General features: G+C 45.1%; 3 protein-coding genes across 3 annotated transcripts in view; all 3 read left to right on the plus strand.

Moving 5' to 3' along the window:
- The window catches only part of GlnRS (Glutaminyl-tRNA synthetase), a 33805-nt gene extending 17730 nt beyond the window's left edge, over positions 1 to 16075 (plus strand). The window contains exons 9-16 of the mRNA XM_089552891.1: positions 2256 to 2617; positions 4676 to 4763; positions 6374 to 6459; positions 7775 to 8036; positions 8108 to 8235; positions 9901 to 9967; positions 13524 to 13649; positions 15511 to 16075. Coding sequence (XP_089409017.1) covers positions 2256 to 2617; positions 4676 to 4763; positions 6374 to 6459; positions 7775 to 8036; positions 8108 to 8235; positions 9901 to 9967; positions 13524 to 13649; positions 15511 to 15561 — 1170 coding nt within the window. The 3' untranslated portion in view covers positions 15562 to 16075. The remainder of the gene's footprint in view (positions 1 to 2255; positions 2618 to 4675; positions 4764 to 6373; positions 6460 to 7774; positions 8037 to 8107; positions 8236 to 9900; positions 9968 to 13523; positions 13650 to 15510) is intronic.
- A 3876-nt stretch (positions 16076 to 19951) lies between these two features.
- LOC149336431 (RING-type E3 ubiquitin-protein ligase PPIL2) lies at positions 19952 to 22000 on the plus strand. The gene has a single exon (XM_089552892.1). It carries the CDS (start codon positions 20056 to 20058, stop codon positions 21613 to 21615), a length of 1560 nt encoding a protein of 519 aa, XP_089409018.1. The 5' UTR covers positions 19952 to 20055; the 3' UTR covers positions 21616 to 22000.
- A 1079-nt stretch (positions 22001 to 23079) lies between these two features.
- Positions 23080 to 24308, plus strand: part of LOC149336432 (uncharacterized) — a 39446-nt gene continuing 38217 nt past the window's right edge. Inside the window, exon 1 of the mRNA XM_089552893.1 lies at positions 23080 to 23278. Coding sequence (XP_089409019.1) covers positions 23213 to 23278 — 66 coding nt within the window. The 5' untranslated portion in view covers positions 23080 to 23212. The remainder of the gene's footprint in view (positions 23279 to 24308) is intronic.

Here is a 24308-nt window from a genome sequence, read left to right on the forward strand (position 1 = left end):
ATTGTTGTGCATTTTTCACTTTACACTAAACATTCCCAAATGCAAGGACTTTCGCATCATTTGCAGGTATCTGACTTAGTGCACATAATGTAGAGCAGTTGTTTGAGATGAGACAGTGGAGGTTTTGAATATCATCCCACGTAGCCACACAGGCAGTCTGTGACACACTTTGTTTTACACGTAAGAATTATGGCCTGTGAATGCCGATATCTCATGTAATAGTTTGTGCCAGCTCGTTTCAGCAAACGTCGCACTGATGAAAGTATATCTTTTAGCTGCTTACTGGCACTTTCATCAAAATGCACAAAAGCAGGTACTTAGCTCTTGTCAGTACAGAAATATATGGACACAAACAGTGCAAGGAATGATGGAATGTGCTGAAAAAGGAATACAGGAAGAGTGGATGAATTCTGGACTTGATTGACCGTGTGGGAATACGGCTATCGTTGGTTGACTTGACATATGGATCATTCACTTCTCTACGCACTGCCTGCCTATAGGGGTCTCAATACTCTGATCACCTCATGGAACTGATGCACTTGTACTCCAAGGTTAGCTTTTCCATCAGGGCTCACAGAAGAGTGTTTTCTGTTTGCTAACAAAGCAAGCAGAGAGATCCTTAGTGCCCTGGCCTTGTTCTGCAGCATGGTATTTGTACTCGGTTAAAAATTTTTACACATCTACAGGCAGAGGTGCATCATTGCGGGTTACTACCATTGGCTGAAAAGTTTGTGAAACGAACCCGCTTACTGGTGTAAGAATTGCCTTGCAGCCTGGCAGACAACTTGGTGTTCAAATCAGTGCTTTCATGTGCAACTGAATAAATGCATTTTTTGGTTACATGCTGTTAGCCTGATTGGCTGGAACTTTTTTTGTAGTTCGTGCTATGATCATTGTACAGTCCTCGTTAACCCTTTTAGGCATGAAATCAGTTATTTTTTTCACCTAAGTAGTACATTCAGGCCTCAAGAACGGGAGTTTGTTAGTTTTTGAGCGTGAAAGACCGGCGGACAAGTTTTTACAACGATGTGCAGATTTCCATACAAAGTGACTAATTTGTTAGAAATAGTAACATCGAAATGTTCTCGTGTGTCAGGTAAGCACCCCAGGAATCGTGGAATCATTTTGCATTTCGAAGATGCACATTATGCCTGAAATAGAGCAAAAACAGTCAACGTTTTCACTTGCAGCAAAATCTGTCTGCACAAAAATGGTGGACAAAGTGCTACCTAGCTCACTCTTATGTGAAATATTATTTACTGCGCTCGCTACATGGCACAAATACTTGTACAAATACTTGTACTCCCAGAAATACTTGTACTTGTACCACTGTAATACTTGTAATACTGTAAGTAATACTTGTACCACTGAGAGCGAGAAATAAACTTCAACTTCAACTTCAACTTCAACTTACTTGATGCAATAAGGGTGCTCAATTCGACTGAAACAATGAAAGCACTTCTAGGTGCACCAGTCTCTCAGAAAAAGCTGCGAGTTTGCTGTATACACGATTGTGTACAAAGCGCCTGAAAGGGTTGAAACTCTTAAGGGGGGACACTGGTCTTGAAAAAAAATTTTTATCAATTTAGTCATAGTTATGAAATTTTCAGGGCACATGTATTTTTGTGCGCTGATTCTAGATATGTCATTTAATTTCATGTAAAACAATTCCTTGAGCACTTATGCGCTTTTTATGCAAGTATTTTGCAGAGAGTTTTGAAGAAAATTTGCTGCAGGAAACTCGCTGAAATGTATGCCATTGGGTTCTCTTGACACGAAGGAATACAATAAGGGTAAAATTATCATCCTGGCTCTCATAGAACTTGAGTAATAGGGTATTGAAGCTGCCACTTCAGAAACAGGAATATACACTTTCCTTCTCATTTCTAAAGCAACAACTTCAAAACTATATAACTTAAGTTCTATGATAGGCAGGAAGACAATTTCACCCTTATTGTATTCCTTGGCGTCAAGAGAACCCAATGGCATACATTTCGGCGAGTTTCTCGCAGCAAATTTTCTTCAAAACTATCCGCAAAATACTAGCATAGAAAGTGCATAAGTGCTCAAGGAATTGTTTTACATGAAATTAAATGACATATTTAGAATCAGCACACAAAAATACATATTCCCTGAAGATTTCGTAACTCTGACTTCATTAATAAAATTTTTTTTTTTCAAGACCAGTGTCCCCCCTTAACTGACGGCCTTTACAAAAGCCTTTCCTCGAATGCCCTTCTTGCCTCCTTTGCCAGGACATGCGCAAGGGCAAGTTTGGAGAGGGCGAGGCCACGCTGCGCATGAAGGTGACCCTGGAGGAGGGCAAGCAGGACCCCGTGGCCTACCGGGTGCGCTTCGTGCCCCACCCCCGCTCGGGCGACAAGTGGTGCATCTACCCGACGTACGACTTCACCCACTGCCTGTGCGACTCGCTCGAGCACATCACCCACTCGCTGTGCACCAAGGAGTTCCAGTCACGCCGCTCCTCCTACTACTGGCTCTGCAACGCCGTCGACGTCTACTGCCCCGTGCAGTGGGAGTACGGACGGCTCAACCTTAACTACACGGTCGTCTCCAAGCGCAAGATCGCCAAGCTCATCGAACAGGGCGTTGTCAGGTGAGGGGGCTGTGTCTGGGCCTTCTGTGTTGTGTCTGCCAGTTTTTTGCTGGCTTTCAGCTTGAAATGCTTAGAAAGCGTATTGGTAAACCCTTTCCATAACTGTAGACCAGTGTCCGTAGCCGTAACTGGGGGCAGTAATGGGTGCTACTGTTAGGTACAGGGCACAGTAGTAGAGTAAGAGTGTTTATTGGCAGATGAACTTGCTTCTCATATCACGGCAAGCCATTTCCGTCGTTGACACTACTATTATTGCTTGTGACATTTTTCGTTGTGCTCATTCACTTTACTTAACCTCGGCAAATATCGTTGCGAAGTCCTCCTAGTGACATCTAGTGCCGACTGCTTCTCGCTTGTGAATAAGTCGCACTTCGACGCCCTGGTTCATTTACTTCCGGTGCCACACCTGCTTTTGGCCTGTTGGCACAGTCGCTCCTGTACCTGTTACCGCTGTCATTTCAAGCGTATTATGGACCCGGGGCTCAAAATGAGACTTATGCCAGTGACCAGCACGATTGGCTTTGAACCCTTCAAGTATGCCCAGTGTGGACACATGCTGCTGAACATTAGCGACGGCAGCAATGTCTCGTTAGCGGGTTCGTGGGACTCGCCTGACACATGGGCCAACTGTAGGCGGCAGCACATATGCGTTTTTCTTCCTCCACCCCTTCAATCCGGGCGTGCATGGCGGCGGTGGAGAGGACTGTACATGGCTGTACCCCTAATGGAAGTGTTGCCATGGCATCATGCCTGCAGCAAATGTTGCAATGACGGTGACAACGACTACGCCGGGTTTTCTGCAGAATAGGATCCTTATTGGTATCGCGTTAAATTTTGGGCTAACGAACATTCTGACTGGTGGCACCGCAGGAAAATTATGCTACAGTAAACCATTCTTAACTTGAACTCATAAATACAGTTAAAAATTTCTACACACAGATACGCAGTGCACAGATTCTCAGTGTGCAGATTGGGCATTGTAAAAATTCAAGCCATCTGTTTAGCTTTATTATCCAGGGCAAAAATTTGATGCAAACCAAGCACTTAGTTAAAGGTGCACTGAAGAGGATTCTGAACATGTCTTTTTGCCGCGGGAACTCGATCCACACGTTCTGAGCATTCTTAGAAACAGTGACTTATTGCCCTGTGTGACCGATTTCCCCAATTAAAACGAATCAACGTCCGGCTCCCGCCTTTCTTTTTTAATTCTGCCTCGTACGGTGGGCGGAGTCGACCAACGCTTGGAGCGCCTTTCACCCAGTCCCATGGAGGCTTTGCTTTCGCTTTATTTTGTTTTTTAGGTTTCCATGAATAAATAGTTTAATTCGAAGATAATATAGCCGCAAAATAAGCCCGAAGAAATAAAATTACGCGCGGACTATTTGCTACTACGGAGTACTACGTATTACTCCGCCGATGGCAGAGCGGCAAGCCGCCACGGGACTGGGTGAAAGGCGCTCCACGTGTTGGTCGACTCCGCCCACCGTACGAGGCAGAATTTAAAAAAAAAAGGCGGGAGCCGGACGTTAATTCGATTTAATTGGGGAAATTGGCCACACAGGGCAGTAAATCACAGTTTCTCAGAATGCTCGGAACGTGCAGATTGAGTTCCCGCGGCAAAAAGACAAGTTCAGATTCCTCTTCAGTGCACCTTTAAAACTTGGCAATGTGTGAATGCTGTGTAGTGTCACGGCACGTCAAAAAAACATGGCTGACAAGGAGTGTGCAATTGCGTTGATAACATGGCAGCAGCACTGGCAGCGCCAGCACAGACTTGATTGTTGGTTCAAAGCATGACCTAAAGGCTCTGCAAACTGCTGGCAGGTGCTTCCCTTTTGTCTAGTTTTCACAGGCCAGATTTCGAGGTGTCCTAATTTCACCATGAAGACATTTCCAGACAGTCAGTGATGAATAGACAATGCCTTTTTGGTGGCGCAAAAAAATGTTCTGACCAATATTTTGAGACCTGTGAGTTTGAGTTAGTGATGGTCTACCATAAATCTTCTACACTGGCTCCTTGTGGTTCTAGCAACTGATCTTTTTCTATTGTTGTTTCAGGGACTGGGACGACCCTAGGCTGTACACATTAACAGCGCTGAGGCGACGTGGATTTCCTGCAGATGCCATCAACAACTTTTGTGCCAAGGTACAGCAGACGAAATAGCGTTCACACTAACCACATTTGATGCCTCTGATCACAGCAAACTGTATCGTGCCACTGCAACTAACGCCGACCTGCGCATGCTTGTTGCATCATTGTATCAAAACGAATGACAGGCAATGGCAGTTTTAGTTTAGTTCCTGCCTCTTTCGTGTACTTTGATACCGTGTGCGGTTGCTGTGTCAGTAATTTGAAGTGTTTCAAGTTTTGGCTGTTCTAATGCCTAAGTGTAAATTATGGCGTGAGTAGATTGAATGTCATACACAAGTGATAGGTCAGTTGTACCAAAGCTTTGAATTCAAGGTACAGTGGAACCTCGATTATACGTCCCCCGGTCATGCGACGACCCGTATTTTACGACGAATTTGTGCGGTCCCGGCAGAACCCCCATAGAGACAATGCATTAAAAACCTCGGTTATACGACGCAAATTTTAGAAGGGCCCCGCTTCGTACGACGACGTCTGGCTCGTACCGTCCGTCAAAAAAGGTCGTCAGCAAACGCAGGCCGGGATGTACCGTATTTTCGCGATTCTAAGCACCCCCCGAATATAAGCACCCCCCCCCTCCCCCCTATTTTCGTAAAAAAATTTCTGAAAAAAAAAACTTTGCATGCGAATCTAAGCACCCTTTTTTCTGCGCGGAAGAGAGCGTTGCCGAGGCCGCCAAGTGCACTTGCTCTCTTTTTCGTCGAGCCTGTGCAGTCGGAGTCCCGAGGAGGAGCCGCCTGCGCGTTGTTGTTGTTGTGACTGAGAGAAGGATGAAAAGGAAATTGCACAGGCCTGCCTACTGGCTCGAGCTAAGCCACCACCGCTGCCAAGTGCAGATAGGGGAGAGTTGAAAGATCAGAGGAAAGATAAAGAGAAAAGATAAGACGCCCGTCACAGCAACAGCAACAAATGCGTCCGCCGGAGCGGACGCTGCCGAAAAAACAGATAAGCGGGCCAGGCCGCGCTCGCCGAAGCGAGGACAGCGGCGTCCACGGCGCTTTTTGTGTTGCTGCGTTCCGACACTACAAGACAGATGGCGGCACAGAACTGTCTGCAGCTATTTTTCTTTTGAATGTTTCCTAAATAAAATGTTTTTTCTCGCGCCCGTTTCATCGAGATTTCACCGCGAAAAGAGGGGCCCGGGGGGGGGGGGTTCAGTTTAGATTTTTCGAATCTAAGCACCCCCTCTCACTTTGGGCATCGCGATCGTGAAAAAAAGGGGGTGCTTAGAATCGAGTAAATATGGTAGGCACACTTTAGCCAGTCGATAACCGGTGCGCCTTAATCTTTCCACCTATCAAGAAAACTGCGGGAGCCGCTGCCCCGCTGCTCACGGCAGCCTCAATGGCCATTTTATCTTGTTTGTTGAAGACTAGCCCTCTGCCGGCAAAAATGTGCTGCATTTGTGTTCCGAAAAAAAAAAAAAAAAAAGATGACGAAGTTCAGACGTTAAAAAATATCACGCTTGATTTTCGATTATACGACACCCGGATTATACGACGGTTTCGCGCGGTCCCCTGAACGTCATATAATCGAGGTTCCACTGTACTCAAATCAGATGTGTTCTCTTGTTCATATGACATCGTGCAATGGTTGTCTCATTACAGCTGGGGCTGACAGGCTCACTGTCTGCCGTGGACCCTCAGTTGCTGGAGGCCTGTGTCAGGGACTCACTCAACCTGACCGCTCCAAGGTTGGTCTTGGCCTGGCATTATTGTTAGGTTGGGTTAGCTTACAGCTTTGTTGGTTGTGCTGTGCAATTCCAGTCACATTTCTATGTGAGTGTGCATGGGAAACTTGACATGTTAACCTTTTTTTGTGAAAAAAGCCTTCAAGACTCAGGCTGTTGGAAAGTGCCTGTGTCAATCATTGGCACGGTGATGCCAGGAGGTGTCATAACTTGAGTGTAGCAGTCAGCACTTCTACAAATGGAAAGGTTGCTATAGATCATTATAGCAACAGCAGGAACACTGATGGAAAGCTATCTTTAAATTCATCAAAAAAACACAGCGCAACGTAAGGATTTATTTGGAAAACAAATACAGTAGAATCTTGATCATACGAATCTCACAAGGTCACGAAAAATATTTGTACGAAATTTGTATCATCCGCAGCGAGGCGGGGGTTGTTCGTAACATCCGAATCTGCCCATTGCACACAATGCAGTCCGGCTAGTGCATTTTATGAATTCGTATCATCCTGAAGTTTGCATCAACCAAGATCGTATCATCGAGATTCTACTGTCAATTGCACTTCATTCCTGGCGCTTACAGTGATCAGCCAACTAGTACATTGCAGAGCTGATTCTTAAGATGTATTTGCACTTGATTAGACTGCCCGAGAAGAGGTGCACCATTCATTGTTTTCACTGCTATGAAGAAGTCATGAGAAAAAGGCAGCAAGCCTTTGCCTGATCTGAATGAGATTTTAGACAGATCGACGAGAATTTTTAAAGCATTAATGATATTGGTTCTATTCAAACAATGCAGGGAAGAGCAAGACTTAACTGGCAGGAAATAATCTACCATGGGCTGCAGGTTAAATTGGCATGCAAGTGCGGCAGTACTTATTACTAAATGACTTTATGAACGAACCTAATGATAAACTTTTTTGTTTCTTTGTTTCTGTTGGCTGTAGTATAACGTTCTACTCTAATGCAGGTAAAAACTTAGCTATGGCATATCTGGCCAACTTGATAGGTAAACAATGAAATTTGTAGCTTGCATTTCGGCTGCCCTCAATGCATTTAACGTTTCAAGTTCTGCTTACAGTGAACACATTTCCACAGTTTGAAAAAATACTGTGAGCATTTTGGTGAGCAAATAAAGCAGACCTTGCACTGAAACACAAACTGCATGTCTGCATAGCAACCAGCACACATTTAATCTTGCCCTTCTCAGAAGAAAGTTACTGCAGTCATTGTTTTTTGTATAGGTGTGCAACTGATGACTATTCATAGAGGATTACTTGCAGACTTGTCACGCCCTTTCCCCGCTGCATTCACCCAGGGTCATGTGCGTGGTGGAACCGATCCGGGTGACCATCACCAACTTCCCGTACGGCCGGGACAAGGAGGTGCCAGTCACAGTGCCCGACTTCCCAGCGTTTCCCGAGAAGGGTTCGCACACGGTCACCCTTGCCAGTGTGGTCTACATTGAGGTGGCCGACTTCAGGGAGACCGCCGACAAGTCCTTTCGGCGCCTCACACCCAAGCAGTCGGTGGGCCTCCGGCATACTGGCCTCATAATCTCAGTCAGCAAAGTGATCAAGGTCAGTGCCGCTTAAAGGCGACAATTAAGTAGGCTTTGCAGCAACTGTTGGCACATTTTTTTTCCGTGCAGGATGCTGCGGGAAATGTTCAGGAGCTGGAGGCAACGTGCCAGAAAGCGGAGGAGGCTGAGAAGCCCCGTGCATTCATCCACTGGGTCTCCAAGCCGGTCAGCTGCGAAGTGCGGCTCTACGACCGGCTGTAAGTGTGCAGTTGGTTTGGTTCTGCCCGAGGAGTGGGAGCTGCCACATTCATGCAGAGAAATAGCCGTATATAGGGTGCAGTGTCACAGAGAAAAGAAAAGAATGCTTTATTTCTGTGCAAAATGCTGCGAGGCTGTGAGGCTGCGAAGCTGGAGACAGTGGTGGGAAACCTGTGCCCCATTGCACCAACATGCGCCATTCCAATGTGCAAAACTGTGCCAAAGCTGCTCCAAGGTGAGCAGTCGCCAACACAAGGCAGGTGGAGTTAGCTGCCTAATGCGTAATGTGGTCACTGCATTTCTCCGCCGTTCAAGCCTGAAAGGGCAGCCAATGAGGTGCAGTCCAATAAAGTTTAGGGAAGTCTTAAGGCGGGTCAGTTTAGGGCAGGTCAGTGCAGCCGGCTGTGCACGCTAATGATTCTCTCTGCGCTTCTGTTCTGTCACCTCCGGTGGCGTGAGTCACTGCAGTGTGGCCTTGGCGTCCAGAGAGGGAACATGTGCTCTTGCCCGCATGTGGTCCCGGCGACGTCACAGTGGGATTCTTAAAACTAAAAGGGAAGTTTTTCAATTTTGGTTGCCTCTGTGTATTGCACCACAGCGGTGCAGTATTTGTCAGAATTGAAACCTAAAGGATCAGAAGGAAGTAAAGTGAATGGCAACAGTCAGTCGCTTATGGAAAAAAGTGTGTATTTTTACTGTATGCGTCTAGGGTAGGAAAACTGCTTAGCATGGAAACCTGAGAAATGTGCTGAGTAGCCATTTGCCGTCACTGAGTAATTTCAGATTGCCATGTGCAATGCTATGAAGTGTGCTAGTTGCAGTAAAGTTCTCTGAAATCACATGCAAGCTCTTCATATATCTGTTCAGTAAAGAACAGATTTGAACTATAAATGTGAATGGAAGCATTGTTTTATTTATTTATTTATTTATTTATTTATTTATTTATTTATTTATTTATTTATTTATTTATTTATTTATTTATTTCTGGCCTAGCCTAGCCAAGGCAAGTCCAGCTAGCTAGCTAGCTAGCTAGTTAGTTAGCTATGTGAGATTTGTTACAGTTTATAGCCATAAGAAAAAGCACAGTTCTACTTTCTTGCAGTCCTCTATGGACTTGTTTGTCATACTCAGTTTTATTTTCATCAGTTGCTCTGTGCTTAGCTGTATTCGTTTTTTTTATTTGTGATATTTACAAGAGATTCTTTTACAAATTAAAAAGATATAAATTCATGTTTTACGCTCTTCTGAGGTTTATGTGTCTACTACAAAAGTGATCGCATCTGCTCCAAAACGCTCATGGCCATTCCTTCCACTGTGAAGATCACTGATGTCACTTGAGAAAGCTCAAGGAGAGAGATGGTGGCATTGAACTGGGAGCCTATAAAAACAGCAGTAAACAGTTGAGCTGCTTAGAAGTGTGGGCCTTTATTTTATAGCTCCTTGTGCCAAATAGTAAGAACTGTAGTGACTACAAAGCAATTTGGGCTTATGTCTTTTTTTTTTTCAATATGACAGGCCAGTTTACCCTTTTTTCTTAGTTTGTTTTCAGTGTTTGTCTCCGCCATTTTACTCCATGTTTGTCTTTGACATACTGAATGGGCACTTGGTAACAGTTGCATATTAGAGGTCATAATACACTACTGTCTTTTTCACACTGTTTGCAGATTTTTCCATAAAAATCCGGAGGATGCTAGTGAAGTTGTCGGTGGTTATCTCTGTGATGTGAATCATGTAAGTTGTACAGCCTTTGGCACTTGTGTTATCTTGCTACCTTCACTTGTTTACCTTTTGTAGAATGCATTCCTGATACAGTTGGTGTGTTAAGTGTGACTGGGGGCATTTTTTCTTTTCTCTTTGGGATGGGGGAAGAGCCTTTGGTTGTCTGCATTTAATAATAGAACAGCTTTAACCATTTAACCACCAACCCCGAGCTATACTCATCGTGGGAGATAGTACCAATATCACCAATGACGAGTCACGCTCATCTGGCCCGATGTTGCGCTGCTCTCACCACCAAGACGAGTTACAGTCGGCAATCTAGTTCGGCGCAATTTTTCAACACCGGAGGGCGGTAGCTGTCCATTAAATGGGTTTTGCGCCTTTAGGGCATGCTTTTAAGCCTAACAGTCATTTTCACCAAAATCGCTAGACAGTTTTATTTGGTGGTTAAAGGGTTAAAGTGTAGGCTGTGGGTCGCTACTCTGCCACTACCAAAAGCAGGGAAGGATCGGTGAAACTACTAGCTAGACCAAGTTAGGGAACTGTGCTCAAGCTTTTAGATCAGTTTGTTTGTATCTGCTTCCATACTTAATTAGTATGTCCATAGTTTATATGTGGTTATATGTAGCGCTAGTAGTGCAAAGCCTCGGTTTAGGCTTGTCAGTAGGACAAAATACAGTGAACTCTCAGTTGTACGAACTCCGGTTTATCGAATATTTCAGAATAATGAACTTTTTAAAAAGCCCCGGCAGTTTTCTTATAGATTCTATGTGCAAATGTTTCACTTAAACGAATTTCGGAATAGTGAATATTTCAGTTTAACGAACTCGCTCAGAGGACCCAGGCTTATTTTTCCGATCAGTTCAACGAAGTTTTGAGCCCTCCACTGCAGGCACAACCGATGCCCGCCTTCATGACAGAGATCTGTCATCAGCTGGAGGTCGATAGCAATAGTACTTCGTTTGAAGACTATGCACTGTGTGACAGTGCACTGATTACCTGTGCTGGATAGACTGAACTGGAGATTCTTTCCAGTGTTTGTCCAGAGGAAGACGAGTGCAATGAAGAGGAGGCAACTGCAGAGCCAGTTTCAAGCCCTATATAACTCTAGCTGAGGTTGTAGGGTGCATCGGAAAGTTCAGAGACTGTGTCTCAACAGCAAGCTGTGCCAGAAGAAGTTTACAAAAACATTGACTCTTTTGATAGTTTTGTAACTTCTTGTGCTTTAAATGTACCAGTGCAGAAGAAGATTACTGATTTTTTTTTCAAAGTGAGAAAGGCAGCGTTTTAACTGCTATGCACCTTGTATAAGTTACGTATAAATTCCATTTCACACTTTTGACACTATGGATGCCATGTCTTATGTTAGCCTAGTGAATATTCAGTTTAGTGAACTTTCAGTTAAGTGAACTATTTCCTTCGGTCCCTTGAAGTTCACTCAAGTGAGAGTTCACTGTAGTGTGAAAAAGAATGCTTGGCTAAGAAAGTTACAAGGCATTTGACTACATTGTGTTAATTAGCCATTGTAGTTAATTTTCTTGCAACCTTCTTAGCAGTGCTTTCTATTTCATTGTTATAGGACAAAAGTGTGGCAGTCAAGCACGTAGCAGAATTTTTTTTGGAGCGGTAGGCCTAAAGTATATCTTATACCCGTGCCACACGGACAGATTTAATGCCATTAAGTGCTTACTGCCTTAAGTTTTAATGGCATTCGTGCGGTGCCACACGCATAAATTTAATGGCATTAGCCTTACTGCCATTCGCGACCTACTGAGTTCGCCACAACTCATTCGCCCGTGCAATGTGTACTCTCGTTCCCATTCCACACGCAGAAAAGCATGCAGCTTTGTCAGTTACAACTGCCTAGCCCACTATAAAATAGTTAATTCTTAACTTTCAGCCAGATGAGGCACCTAAACCGCATTTTCGATGCGAAGAGAGCCATTTTAACCAGCCTTATTGACTGGTACTCTCGACTTATGTGCTGACATGCGAGTTTATGGCTACTTTTTCGACTTGTAAAGCAGGAGCAGCCGTATTTTCTGGAAAATCGTTTTTACATTACATTTGAACATCATTCCCGATATATTCTGCTCATTAGGAATGTTTATACAGTGGAACCTCGATTATACGTCCCCCGGTCATGCGACGACCCGCATTTTACGACGAATTTGTGCGGTCCCGGCAAAACCCCCATAGAGACAATGCATTAAAAACCTCGGTTATACGACGCAAATTTTAGAAGGACCCCGCTTCGTACGACGGCTGGCTCGTACCGTCCGTCAAAAAAGGTCGTCAGCAAACGCAGGCCGGGATGTACCGTATTTTTGCGATTCTAAGCACCCCCCCTATGTTCTGAAAAAAAAAAACTTTGATGACCCCCGTTTTTGCGCGGAAGAGAGCGTTACCGAGGCCGCCAAGTGCACTTGCTCTCTTTTTCGTCGAGCCTGTGCAGTCGGAGTCCCAAGGAGGCGCGGCCTGCGTGTTGTTGTTGCGACTGAGAGAAGGATGAAAAGGAAAGCGCACGGGCCCGCCCACTGGCGTGAGCCAAGCCACCACCGCTGCCGAGGAGAGTTAAAAGATCAGAGGAAAGATAAAGAGAAAAGATATGACGCGCGTCCCAGCAACAGATGCGTCCGCAGGAGCCGACGCTGATGAAAAAACAGATAAGCGGGCGAGGCCGCGCTCGCCCAAGTAATGGAAGTAATGGATGCTTGTGCCCCACGATAAAACTTCCGAAGTGATTCCTAGTTACGCGGACGTGTTGCAGAGCGTCGACAACATCCGGCGCTTTGCTTGCGCGCGCGACGATGTTGGCGACCTACTGCCGGACGTGGCAGCCGTTGAAAGAAACTTGATGCGCCGAGGTTGGGCAAAGGTGCAAAAAAAAAAAAATTACCGATTTTTTTTAAACGGTAATAAAGATTTTTTTGCAAATCTGTTTCAAACAAATGCTGGGTTTTGTCTTTTTTAATCTGATTGGCGTACTTGCCGCGGGCTTGAAGCCGGTCAACAGTTTTCGGCGCAAGGCCGAGCGGCACTGGCCGCATTCTTTGATTTTCGGTTATACGACACCCGGATTATATGACGGTTTTGCGCGGTCCCCTGAACGTCGTATAATCGAGGTTCCACTGTATTAAGATGAAACTTTTAACTACCTTGCAAGCGTTATCGTCATCGTCACTTTCGATAATGGCATTAAATGTGGACGTGTAGCACCAACTCCGAAAATAATGGCATTAACAAACTTAAGGCCTTAAGCATTTACTGCCATTTCTTGTGCGCGTGTGGCATGGGTATTATATTGATGGGGAGGGCTTGCTGGGCAGTTCATGCCTTTCAAAGGCACTGCCACAAAAGTTTTAACTGTGTCCTTGTATGCATGCCTGATGACAGTAGTGGGGTGGAACACCTTTGATGTTTCAGTAGCACAAGTTATAGCTCGGATTTTTTAGTCATTGTCTCCCATCTTCCCTTCTCTGGCTTTCTGCTGATCGTGATTAGCCAGCATTTGGTGCTATAAATGTCTCAGGCATCCCAAGTGGTAAAATCGACTTTGTGTTCCTAGGATGCCATGACGATCTGCACTGACTCAATGATCGACAAGTCCCTGACCAGCTGTTCAGTCTTGGACAAGTTCCAGTTTGAACGCCTGGGCTACTTTTGTGTCGACCAGGACACCACACCTGAGAAGGTGAGGCCGAACAGAAGGTTCACACTTGGAACTCTTTTGTGGACAGTTTGATTTTGTTATTATTTGGTCAGTAATGAGTTGCTTAAAACTGGTGACAAAGTTTTTGTACACTTAGGGTGATAACCTCTATGTAGTCAATAAGTTCAGCATTGTGTTGTGTGCATTAGGGTGATAACCTGTGTGCAGCCAATAAATTTAGCATTATGCTGCGCGCATTTCTTGACTGTTGCCATTTAAACGGCACTAAGGCTGTGGAAGGCAAAACCTCGCTCGTGCAACGCTTTTGTTTTTATATGGACTCAGACTCTGCCGATGCATTGTATTTGTGGCCACATTATATATTCGAGCAAATAAGGTACTTCTATGAGATTTAAAAAAAAAAAAGTGATAACATCAATTGTAAGAACTGAAATTAAATCATTACGTGTTTAGTAAATTGCAAATGAACTGATAGGTGCATCCTGAGAGTCATGCCCTCACCAACAGCTGGTATACAGTAAAAGCTCATTAATTTGTACTTCATGCACGTGTTTTAAGCCTGACAGCAGTCATTTTCACCAGAAATCCCCAAACGGTTAGATGATTTTGGTACATGTTTCAAGTAATTAACTTGGCAGTTAAAGGGAGGCCTTAATTGTGATGTATTTTCTTGTTCCTGGCCTCTCCTTCTCTCTTACTTTGCTTTTCAAACAGCACTGCAAAAGAAAACAACGTTAAGTTAATATTTTATATCTGCTGCTCAGTCTCGAACAAATTCCAGTTTGGATGCCTGAGCTCGATCTCTCCTGCATTTGAATGATGAGTGTGAAGGAAAAAAAAAAGGGAGGAGGTCCTATATTTGACTGAATGCACTACAGTGAACAATGAATACTGCTGCTGAGATCTCTCGGAGCACAAAATGCTAATGTGCCAGGCACATGCGAAGAAAACACTGCTCACCTCTTGCCTAGAAGGGTGGGGAGAAAAGACCATTTATGCCGACCAAACAAACAGTTTGGTCGCACTATCTCTCAAGGCATGACATTTCGGTCACGTGATGCCTGATCACCCTCACTTTGGGAGGAATACATCACCCATCTTAGATATCGCTTGAAGGTGCACTGAAGAGGAATCTGAACTTGTCTTCTTGCCGCGGGAACTCGATCTACACGTTACCAGCATTCTTAGAAACTTCAATTTATTGCCCTGTGCGGCTGATTTCCCTAATTAAATCGAATTAACATCTGGCTCCCGCCTTTTTTTTTTAATTGCCCGCATATGGTGGGAGGAGTCGACCAACGCATGGAGTGCCTTTCAGGCAGTTGCGTGGCGGCTTTGCTTTCGCTTTTATTTTGTTTCTTTTAGGTTTCCGTGAATATAGGTCTAGTCAGAGACTACATAGCTGCAAATTAGGCCCACGGAAACAAAAATACGCGTGGACTCTTTGCTTTCTCCGATCACTATGTATCACTCCGCCGATGACAGAGCTGCAAGCTGCCACGGGACTGGGTGAAAGGTTGGTCGACTCCTCTCATCGTTTGCGGGGAATTAAAAAATAAAAGGCGGGAACTGGATGTTAATCCGGTTTAAACTAGGGAAATCAGCTGCACAGGGCAATAATTCGAAGTTTTCAAGAACGCTTGGAACGTGTAGATCAAGTTTCAGGGGTAAAAATATGAGTTCAAATTCCTCTTCAGTGCACCTTTAACCTTCTTTTGTTCTTTCACGATTTACCCTGCGAGTCTGTTCGAGGCTGGCATATAAAACTGTGGTTATGCCTTGGATGAGAGCGGGATAAATATCCCTCATTTGGAAATGACAATGCTAAAGAGCTGTCGTATGAACTTTCATTTTTGCTTTCTTTTTCCCCCCCTTCTTCCAGATCGTCTTTAACAGGACCGTAACACTAAAAGAAGACTCTGGCAAGAACTAACAGCGAGGATGTGGACATTCTAGGTGCCACAGTTTGTTTGACGTGTTGCGAACAAAACGCACGACAACGCACAAGGATTCTATTTTCTGATTTTTGTACAGACGACGGTTATCGGAACACTACTCTGCCTTCTTTCCAATGCAAGCCTGCCAAAGCCCTGTTTGTTCTTTGCTGCAAATGCAGTGGAGGCAAGTGTCATCCGGAACACACCATTCATGATGATTCTCTCGTGTACAATGCTGCCCGACAATTTGAGCGCTTACGTCCCTGTTATGAATGGGGAGAACAGTGAGCTGTGGGTGTTGTAGTTCTGTCGCCTGGATTCTGTTCTTTGCGCGGAGCTCTATTTAATGTTTTTTCTACTCAGCTAGCGCTGTGGCAAAGCCATTTTTCACAGGACTGCCATTCCGATGCACGTTGATTAGTTTATTTAAATGCGTTTAAGGGAAAAGCCTTTTGGGGTGACATTTGTATGTTGATGAAAAAATTGTGCATAAAGGAATTTACACAAAAATACGTATATTGTCTGATTCTTCCTTTATCACCTTGTATTGGAAGTAGGTTCTTGAATTTTGCTTAATTCAGTAACTGGCATCTGTGAAGGTATAAAATTCGTGTACTTTGGAACGAAATCAGTTGTGAGTCTGCGCCTGTCTTGTTTCCTGCTGGTCCGTGTTTTTTTTACGCTGTTCCTTTCTTTATTTAGATGGCCCCATTGATAACAACTGGCCACTAGTATAGCCTTTGACAAAAAAGTGTAGTCCAAGGAGGTTTTTCTCGGTCCTGCAGACTGGCTGATTTTGCTTCCTCACCTACCCTGGTCTCTTGACAGTGAGAGGCACTCGCGGCCTCAAACTTCCCAAACTGAGGAGTGGCAAATATGCTAGAGAGCCCCGCTACGTGGCTCAGAAGCAAACCCCTTGGGCTTTATATTTTTGACAAAGGCTGGACATATATGGCTACATATATATATGGCTACACTATATATGGCTATATATGGACATATATATGGCTACACTACTGTGAACAGAGGAGCTACATAAGCCAGTGAAGACTGCCTGTTTAGATATGGCAAGTGCAGTACCCCATGACCGTTGGTTTGTACCGCTGGTTTGTTTGTGCTGGAGTTTTGCTCAGAGATGGCATTTTTATGATCAGCCTCTTATACTAATGCATTTGGAATCTGATTTTTTGGTACATGCAGTAAACAGGGATAATTAAACACCTCCTCTATCGACTGTTGCGGAAATAAACGCGCCCCATAAAATGCTTCTTTCAGCTAAACGGGCTCATTGTTCGAGCTCAAATTTCGCGTAGAAATGGCATTTGGTCGGCAGAATTGTTTAATACCACATTTGCTTCGGGTACTTACCTGATTCGAACGGAATAAATCTGATATTCAGATCGTCTGCGCCGACGACAAAGGAAATTAAGCTGCTCTGTCAGCTATCGCACCGGTGGCGCCATCTCGTTTGTTGGTCGTGAACAATCAGCAGAGGGGGTTTCGGGGGGTTTGAAGACGCTCTTTCAACTGGTTTTTTAATGCTCACAGAAAACTTAGCTTGGCAAAACTAAGTTTTCAGCAAGCTAAGTTTTCTGTGAGCATTAGAAAACCAGTTGAAAGAGCGTCTTCAAACCCCCCGAAACCCCCTCCTTTGCTGATTGTTCATGACCAACAAACGAGATGGCGCCACCGGTGCGATAGCTGACAGAGCAGCTTAATTTCCTTCGTCGTCGGCGCAGACGATGTGAATATCCGACTTATTCTGTTCGAATCAGGTAAGTACCCCAAGAAAACGTGGTATTAAACAATTCTGCCGACCAAATGCCATTTCTATGCGAAATTTGAGCTCGAACAATGAGCCCGTTTAGCTGAAAGAAGCATTTTACGGGTCGCGTTTATTTCCGCAACACGCGATATATGCAACCCTGGCTTTCACAAGAATGAGATTGGCAAACTGCAGGGAGCGATGTTGCCATCTGCTGTATAAGAACTGACACTAAAAGCAGGACATCACTGGCCGTTGTTATTTACTCTGAATGAAGCGAGAAATGTCCCATGACTTTGGTCGAGACAAGCAAACAGCATGGAATTTTTTCATTATCTACTCAGCCTACGGAGGTGCCATGTGCCAGTGCTTCTTGATTTTGCTGGCCTCATTTCTACTCCGCAGATGCCTACGCCGGTTCCCGCATCTCTCCGAGCTTGCTTTTTTGAGAGGCAGATTGGTAGACTATCTGTTTTTAATGCAGGGTTAATGCATTTAACGTTTGCATTCTAAGGCTCTCGCATCCATCCATTTGTTCCCAGAAAAATTCACCAACTGACTGAGGGTTGAAAGGAGCATAAAAAAATATAATAAGGTTAGGAAAAGCACGCGAGCAACTGATATTCCATCACCCCATTGCCCCTCTCTACGTCTGCAGGAGTCTGGTGGCTAAAAACGGGCGGTCAGGTGTTGCCCTAATGGGTTAATTGCGAACAGCAGTTCTTAAAAATTATTTCTAGATGACAGGATCCATGCAGAGCCTTCAAATTTGACTAGATTACTCACAAAGACCACTTCCACAAATTTTTTGCGTGGAATGTAACCATCAAAATCATTTCAGGGTCCCTTTAATGTTACGCGAAGGAGAAGGGTATGAGAAGTAGAAAGGTGCGGGAACACTCGGATAGTCTTGCTTGGCCACATTTGGCATTGCGAGGAAGTATAATCGAGGAAAGCTGCTTAGCACTGCGTGGTTGTGAGAGGAAGACGCACAAGCTCGTGCGTTCCTGCGGCACCCCCGTCGACAAATCTCGGACATGGCTGAAAATCCTAGTAAGACCACAATTACAATCTCTGTATGAATTTGAATGCGAATAAACCAGTCGCCAGAATATACTGCCACCTAGAACCAAAACCTGCTGGCCTCATTGGTTGCTCGTTAAGGGGGACACTGGTCTTAGACCTATTTTCCTTATTTTTAGTCCAATCCTAATTAAAATATACCACCTTGCTCAGTTTTTTGTACCGATTTCAACAATAAAATCACCTTTCTCATAAACTAGTCGGTTCCCAAGATGATTAATTTTATTCATTCATTAGTACCTCTGTGCAAAAAAGACTGCTCAATAAAAAATCATTTTTTAATCCATGGCTACGTAGCATGGTGAGTAAAGAGTGCAACAATCAAAACCATTTTGCCATTTTACCCTCATTAGTAATATTACAGCACTTGGAATATCAATATTCAAGGCATGAATGCATTGCATCGATAAACTTTGCGATATTATAAATTTTTGAAGTGCGATTGAACAAATCTGCTTACACATTTTGCTTTCAGCTTCCCTTAGCAAACAATATGACATCTCTATCTGTCCTAAATTAGAGATATCGACATAACTAAGACAGCCAGATGTCCAAAATTTTCATTCCAATTAACTGTCTGCTCCTGCATAGATTCAGCTCACATGATGATCTCTGAATTTAATACTATGGCCAAAATGCTGATTTCTTGAAAGGAAAAATTGGTACAATTAGAAAATAATAGCTGGAGATCCACAGATGTCACTTTTTGAAAACCGATTTTTTGGTCATTTTTTGGTTTCAAAGACCAGTGTCCCCCCCTAAACTGTAAACCAGGTCAGGGAAGAGGATCAAAAATAAAATTGGTTAGTAATTTACTCATATCTCGGGGACACCCGAATCGCGCGGGGAAAGGAGGAAGGTGGGAGTGAAAGAAGAAAGAGAAAAAAAGGCGTTGTAGGTGGTAGTGGTGGTGGTAGAAACGTTTATTTGCTCTATTTTACCGTGGTTTTTGCAGCTTCAGATGGAGTCTTCCATCTTCTCTTCAGGATCGGTTCTCCTAGTCCAGGGCTCCGCTGAAGGTAGCTGCCTCGTTGAACTTTCAGGATGTCGCTGGATAGCATCCTATCCCACTTTTCCGCACTCGGGTTTTGTTTTATGGCTAACTCGTCTATTTTCTGGCAAGCCCATGTGGTGTGGTATAGGGTGGGTTTGTCCCGTTTGTAACTGTCGCGCTGTAGTGGAGGGCTCCGGAATAATTTCGACCACCTGGGGATCTTCGTGCGCTGACATCGCACAGCACATGAGGGCGTTCGCCAGCGGTGGTGATTTCCCATTTATATTGTGCAGAAGATGCAGGCACCGATGCCAAGCTTCTGAGAAATTTGAGGGTGCGCAGTCCACTGAAAACATTTCTTGAAGGTATTGAGGCGAATATGTTGGCTTCTACTTGTCTTGGGCGTTCTGTCCTTTGCGGGCTCTCTTTTTTCCAGGCAAACAGCTAATGTAGCGCATTTTCTCTAATGCGAAACCGAAACTGATAAATTGTCATGAGCTTGTAAACGGGGAAGTGGCTGCAGTAGCGGCAGTGACATCACGTAATGGCTGCTTGCAGAAGCTTTCGTCGTTTCTGTTGCTGCGCAGTGTCGCTTTCTTTTCCCATGTAGACGCTTGTTTCGAAGTGTAATACAGCCTCGAATACAAAATGGGAAAGCGTCAGCATCAGAAGGACAAGCTCTACCTGACGACCACAGAATGGTCGACCATATACGGCGGTCGCCGAGCCGCCTCGGCACGCCAGGGCGAAGGTTCCGAGTTCAAGCGACTGCCGTTCGACCACTGCGCACTGTCGCTGCAGCCTTTCGAGCACCCACTGTGCACACCCGAAGGCGTAATCTACGATATCATGAACATCGTTCCTTTCATCAAGAAGTACGGGATCGATCCCGCCACTGGTAAGCCCCTTGAAGCCAAGAAGCTCATCAAACTCAACTTCAAGAAGAATGCCGACGGCAAGTACCACTGCCCCGTCCTGTACAAGGTGTTCAACGAAAACTCTCACATCATCGCCATAAAGACGACGGGGAACGTGTTTTCTTATGAAGCCATCGACCAGCTCAACCTCAGAGCCAAGAACTTCAAGGACCTGCTAACGGACGAACCGTTCACGAGACAGGATATCATCACCTTGCAGGACCCGAGCAACCTCGAGAAGTTTAACCTCTCGCGATTCCACCACCTCAAGCACAACCTCAAGGTGCTGGATCCCGAAGAGGAGAGGCTCAAATCCGACCCCAAGTACACCCTGCGCAAGATTAATGCCGAAACACGCACAATCCTCGATACCTTGGACAAGGAGTACAAGCCGCCTGCTGAGAAGACGGAGGCGACGGTCAGAAAGGCGGACAAATTCAACGCCGCCCACTACTCGACGGGAGCCGTGGCCGCGTCGTTCACGTCGACAGTGATGGAAGTCGCGACGGCGCATGAGCCTGCCGTGTTGGCAGATGACGTGGTGCGGTACTCCATGGTCAAGAAGAAAGGCTACGTCCAACTTCAGACGACTCACGGAAACCTCAACTTCGAGCTCTACTGCGACGCCGTGTCCAAGACATGCGAGAATTTCATGGGCTTGTGCAAAAAGGGGTACTACGACAACACAAAATTTCACCGGTCCATTCGTCACTTCATGATTCAGGGTGGGGACCCAACAGGGACTGGCAAAGGAGGGGAGTCACTGTGGGGAAAGCCTTTCAAGGATGAGTTCAAACCCAACCTCGTTCACCAGGGCAGGGGAATGCTGAGTATGGCAAATGAAGGCCCGAACACTAACAAGTCTCAGTTCTTCGTGACCTATCGGTCTTGCCGTCACCTGGATTCAAAGCACTCCGTGTTCGGAAAGCTGGTCGGTGGCATGGACGCACTGAACGCCATAGAGGCAGTTGAAACTGACAACAAGGACCGTCCCATTGAAGACATTGTCATTCTAAAGGCTGTTGTGTTTGTGGATCCTTTTGAAGAAGTTGATGAGGAGTTGAAGAAGAAAAGAGAGGAGGAGGAGGCTAAAAAGAAGCAGGAAAGCAGTGAGCACAGTGAGAGGGGAAAGCTGAAAGCAAAAAGGGTTCTCAAAGAATTCCACAAGGGAGTTGGCAAGTACATCAACCCAGAGACTACCAAACTAGGTGGTGAAGAAAAGGAGGCTGAGGTCCCAGAGAAGAAAGTGAAAACAGTGACTGGGAAGTTTGGTGACTTCAGCTGTTGGTGATGAATCTGAAGTGTGTCAGTCTCCTGTTTTATTGTTTGTTCATCTGCTTGAGCTGCTGCCAAGAAGCAGTTTAAGCTGCAGTCATGCTGACTGCGGGACTGATGTGGGACAGCACATTCATGCTTGCAACATACTGTGAAATTCAGTTTACTGATGGAGTTCTGAAACATATATGTGCTTTTCTGAAAAAGAAGGCTGCATCACATTTTTAAAATCACAGTAACAAGCTGTGATTTCTATCTGCCCTTTGAATGGTTTTGGGCAGGTATCGGCACAACTTGGAAGAAAGAAGCACTTGTATAAAGAAATGTTTTTTTTTCATTTGTCATTTATTCATTCAGAACATGCAAACAGTGCATATAAAATGTTTATCTGTTGAAACTTGGTTCCGTGTGTGTCGTTTCCTTTCTTTGTGTTCATCTTTTGCGCTGAACCAAGTTTCAACTATGTCCCACCAACTAGCCCAGCACGAAGATTGTTTATCTGTTCTTCCTTGCCTGCTCTGACTGTCATGAGCATTGAGCAACGGTGTTCTATTGTATGCAGGAAAAACGGGGGGACTCTCGGACATCTGATGTGACAATTCTCAGTAAGCAGTTGGATTTACCCTCGATACAGTGACCTAGAGTTCACTGTACCCTCGATGGCTGCTTGGATACTTTTACTCCAATCCAGACAAGACCCCATCTTTTTTACATTGTTAATACTGGTAGTGCTTACGCAGTAAAATTGGCGATACATCTTGAGGATGGTAGATCACAAGGTCATCAGCGTGACTACTCCCACTGCAGGGCAAAAGGCATCTGCAATGTCTCTCCAATTAACCCTGTCCTTTGCCAGTTGCGGCCACCCTATCCCCGCAAACTTCTTAATCTCATCCGTCCACCTAACTTTTTGCCGCCTCCTGCTACGTTTGCCTTCTCTTGGAATCCACACCGTTATTCTTAAGGACCAGCGGTTGTCTTGCCTTCGCATTACATGCCCTGCCCAAGCTCACTTCTTCCTCCTGATTTCGACTAGGATGTCATTAACCCGCGTTTGTTCCCTCACCCACTCCGCCCGCTTCCGATCTCCTAAAGTTATACCTATCATTTTTCTTTCCATAGCTCGCTGCGTTGTCCTTAACGTTGTCCTTATCACAAGGTGGGAAAGCAATATTTTGATGCATGTTAAACTTTGTTTTTGTATGTACTACAGATTTTCGCTGGACAGCTTGTGCAGCTTATTACTGTTTGGCGCTCTTTGGCCGTAGCTCTCCTTGCGCCACATCGGCATATGATCATCGGGTTCGCGTTTTTACCGATGTTAAAGGCGATGTGTGCTGTCGCTACTTTTCAACGGTCTCGACAAATCGATACGTTGCGGCGATGGCGTTTTGCTTGGCGCGTTGACAACTCTGCGTTCGGCAACCATGGACAAAGGAGGATGGGGAGGGAGACAGGTAGAGGGAAAGGAAATGTGAAAACCACCGACTGCCGCGCCCAGGAGCGCGCCGAGAAAAAAAAAAACTATAAACAAGAAAGCACGTGCTCTTCGCTGGCTGATTGCAGCGTGAGTTCTCTGATGACAGTTATGCTTACAGCGATAAGAGGCGGCGATGCCTCGGGTCGACTTTTTGCCCGCGTACGAGAATTCTGGCTCCTACACGAGGATCTACCGCGGCGTAAGTAAATATATCGGCTCTCTCCAAGATAAACTCGAAACACCGATTGATACGGCTGGTATAAGATGAGTGGACACTCGATCATTTGTACCTGTATCAGATTCACTTTCCTTGTGACAGCGTGTTGCCGGCGTTGTGTCCGGCCCATATTTAACCTCCGTTTGTCCGCAAACGTGTCAGAACATACTAGTTGGTGGTACTTTCGCAAAAATGCAAAGTCGAACGGAGATTTGCAATTACTACCTGCAGTATTGTAGCTGGCATTGCAACTAGACAGCTTCGGCTTTGCATATGTCATGAGTATTGCCATATTGTGTATGGCATACCTAAACCTCCATGAATTAATTCGCAGGACGACAGCTGTACGCGACCGTTAACAGAAACTGCTTAAAACACAGTGGTTTCGCGTTTTTTTCATGTTTTCGCGTCCCGGGCGCGTCACGTATGTGCTGTAGTACGTGCCCGACACTCTCTGCACCGTAGCTGCAACTATTTGGTACAGATCGCTGTCTGAACTTTAACTGTAACCGTCTTATATTGAAAAACGCCAGTAAATGCAACAGAAAAAGAACAGGAAATGCAGCTACATGCACTTGTTTCCAAGAGGGTCAAGGGCTCCCTTTCTTATGGGCGGGGGTTATTGGGCGGATTTTGTTATTACTCACCGTGTCTGGACGCTTGGTGAGTAATATTATCCAAACTGACATGCAGCTCTGTGGCGGGTTTCGCCTATCTACTCGGAAAGTGCAGTACTATGTGGTTTCTTGGCAAATCTTTCTCGCACGAAACTAATAGTTATGCATCCGTTAGGGATCGAATAATTGCTCGAGGAAAGAAATATTCAGAAGCTCGCTGTAACGTACATTTCCGCCCCAACTGAGTTTACAAATAGCTGGAGTAGCTGTCACAGCTTGTGGGTAGAAACGGATGCTGAGCTGTTAGCAAGTTTCGCGCAGTCAGCAAGTTTTTTTTTTGTTTACTGTTCACCAAAACACACGGCATATGCCTTATTGATGCATATGATTTCGCA

Source organism: Amblyomma mixtum, chromosome 7 (genome assembly GCF_055824585.1).
Source record: "Amblyomma mixtum isolate Tamu chromosome 7, ASM5582458v1, whole genome shotgun sequence".
NCBI classification, from domain to species: domain Eukaryota; kingdom Metazoa; phylum Arthropoda; class Arachnida; order Ixodida; family Ixodidae; genus Amblyomma; species Amblyomma mixtum.

What these genes read in the sequence shown, in the direction of transcription:
- LOC149336431 (XM_089552892.1), top strand. Translation starts at nt 20,056, where the DNA reads ATGGGAAAGCGTCAGCATCAGAAGGACAAGCTCTACCTGACGACCACA.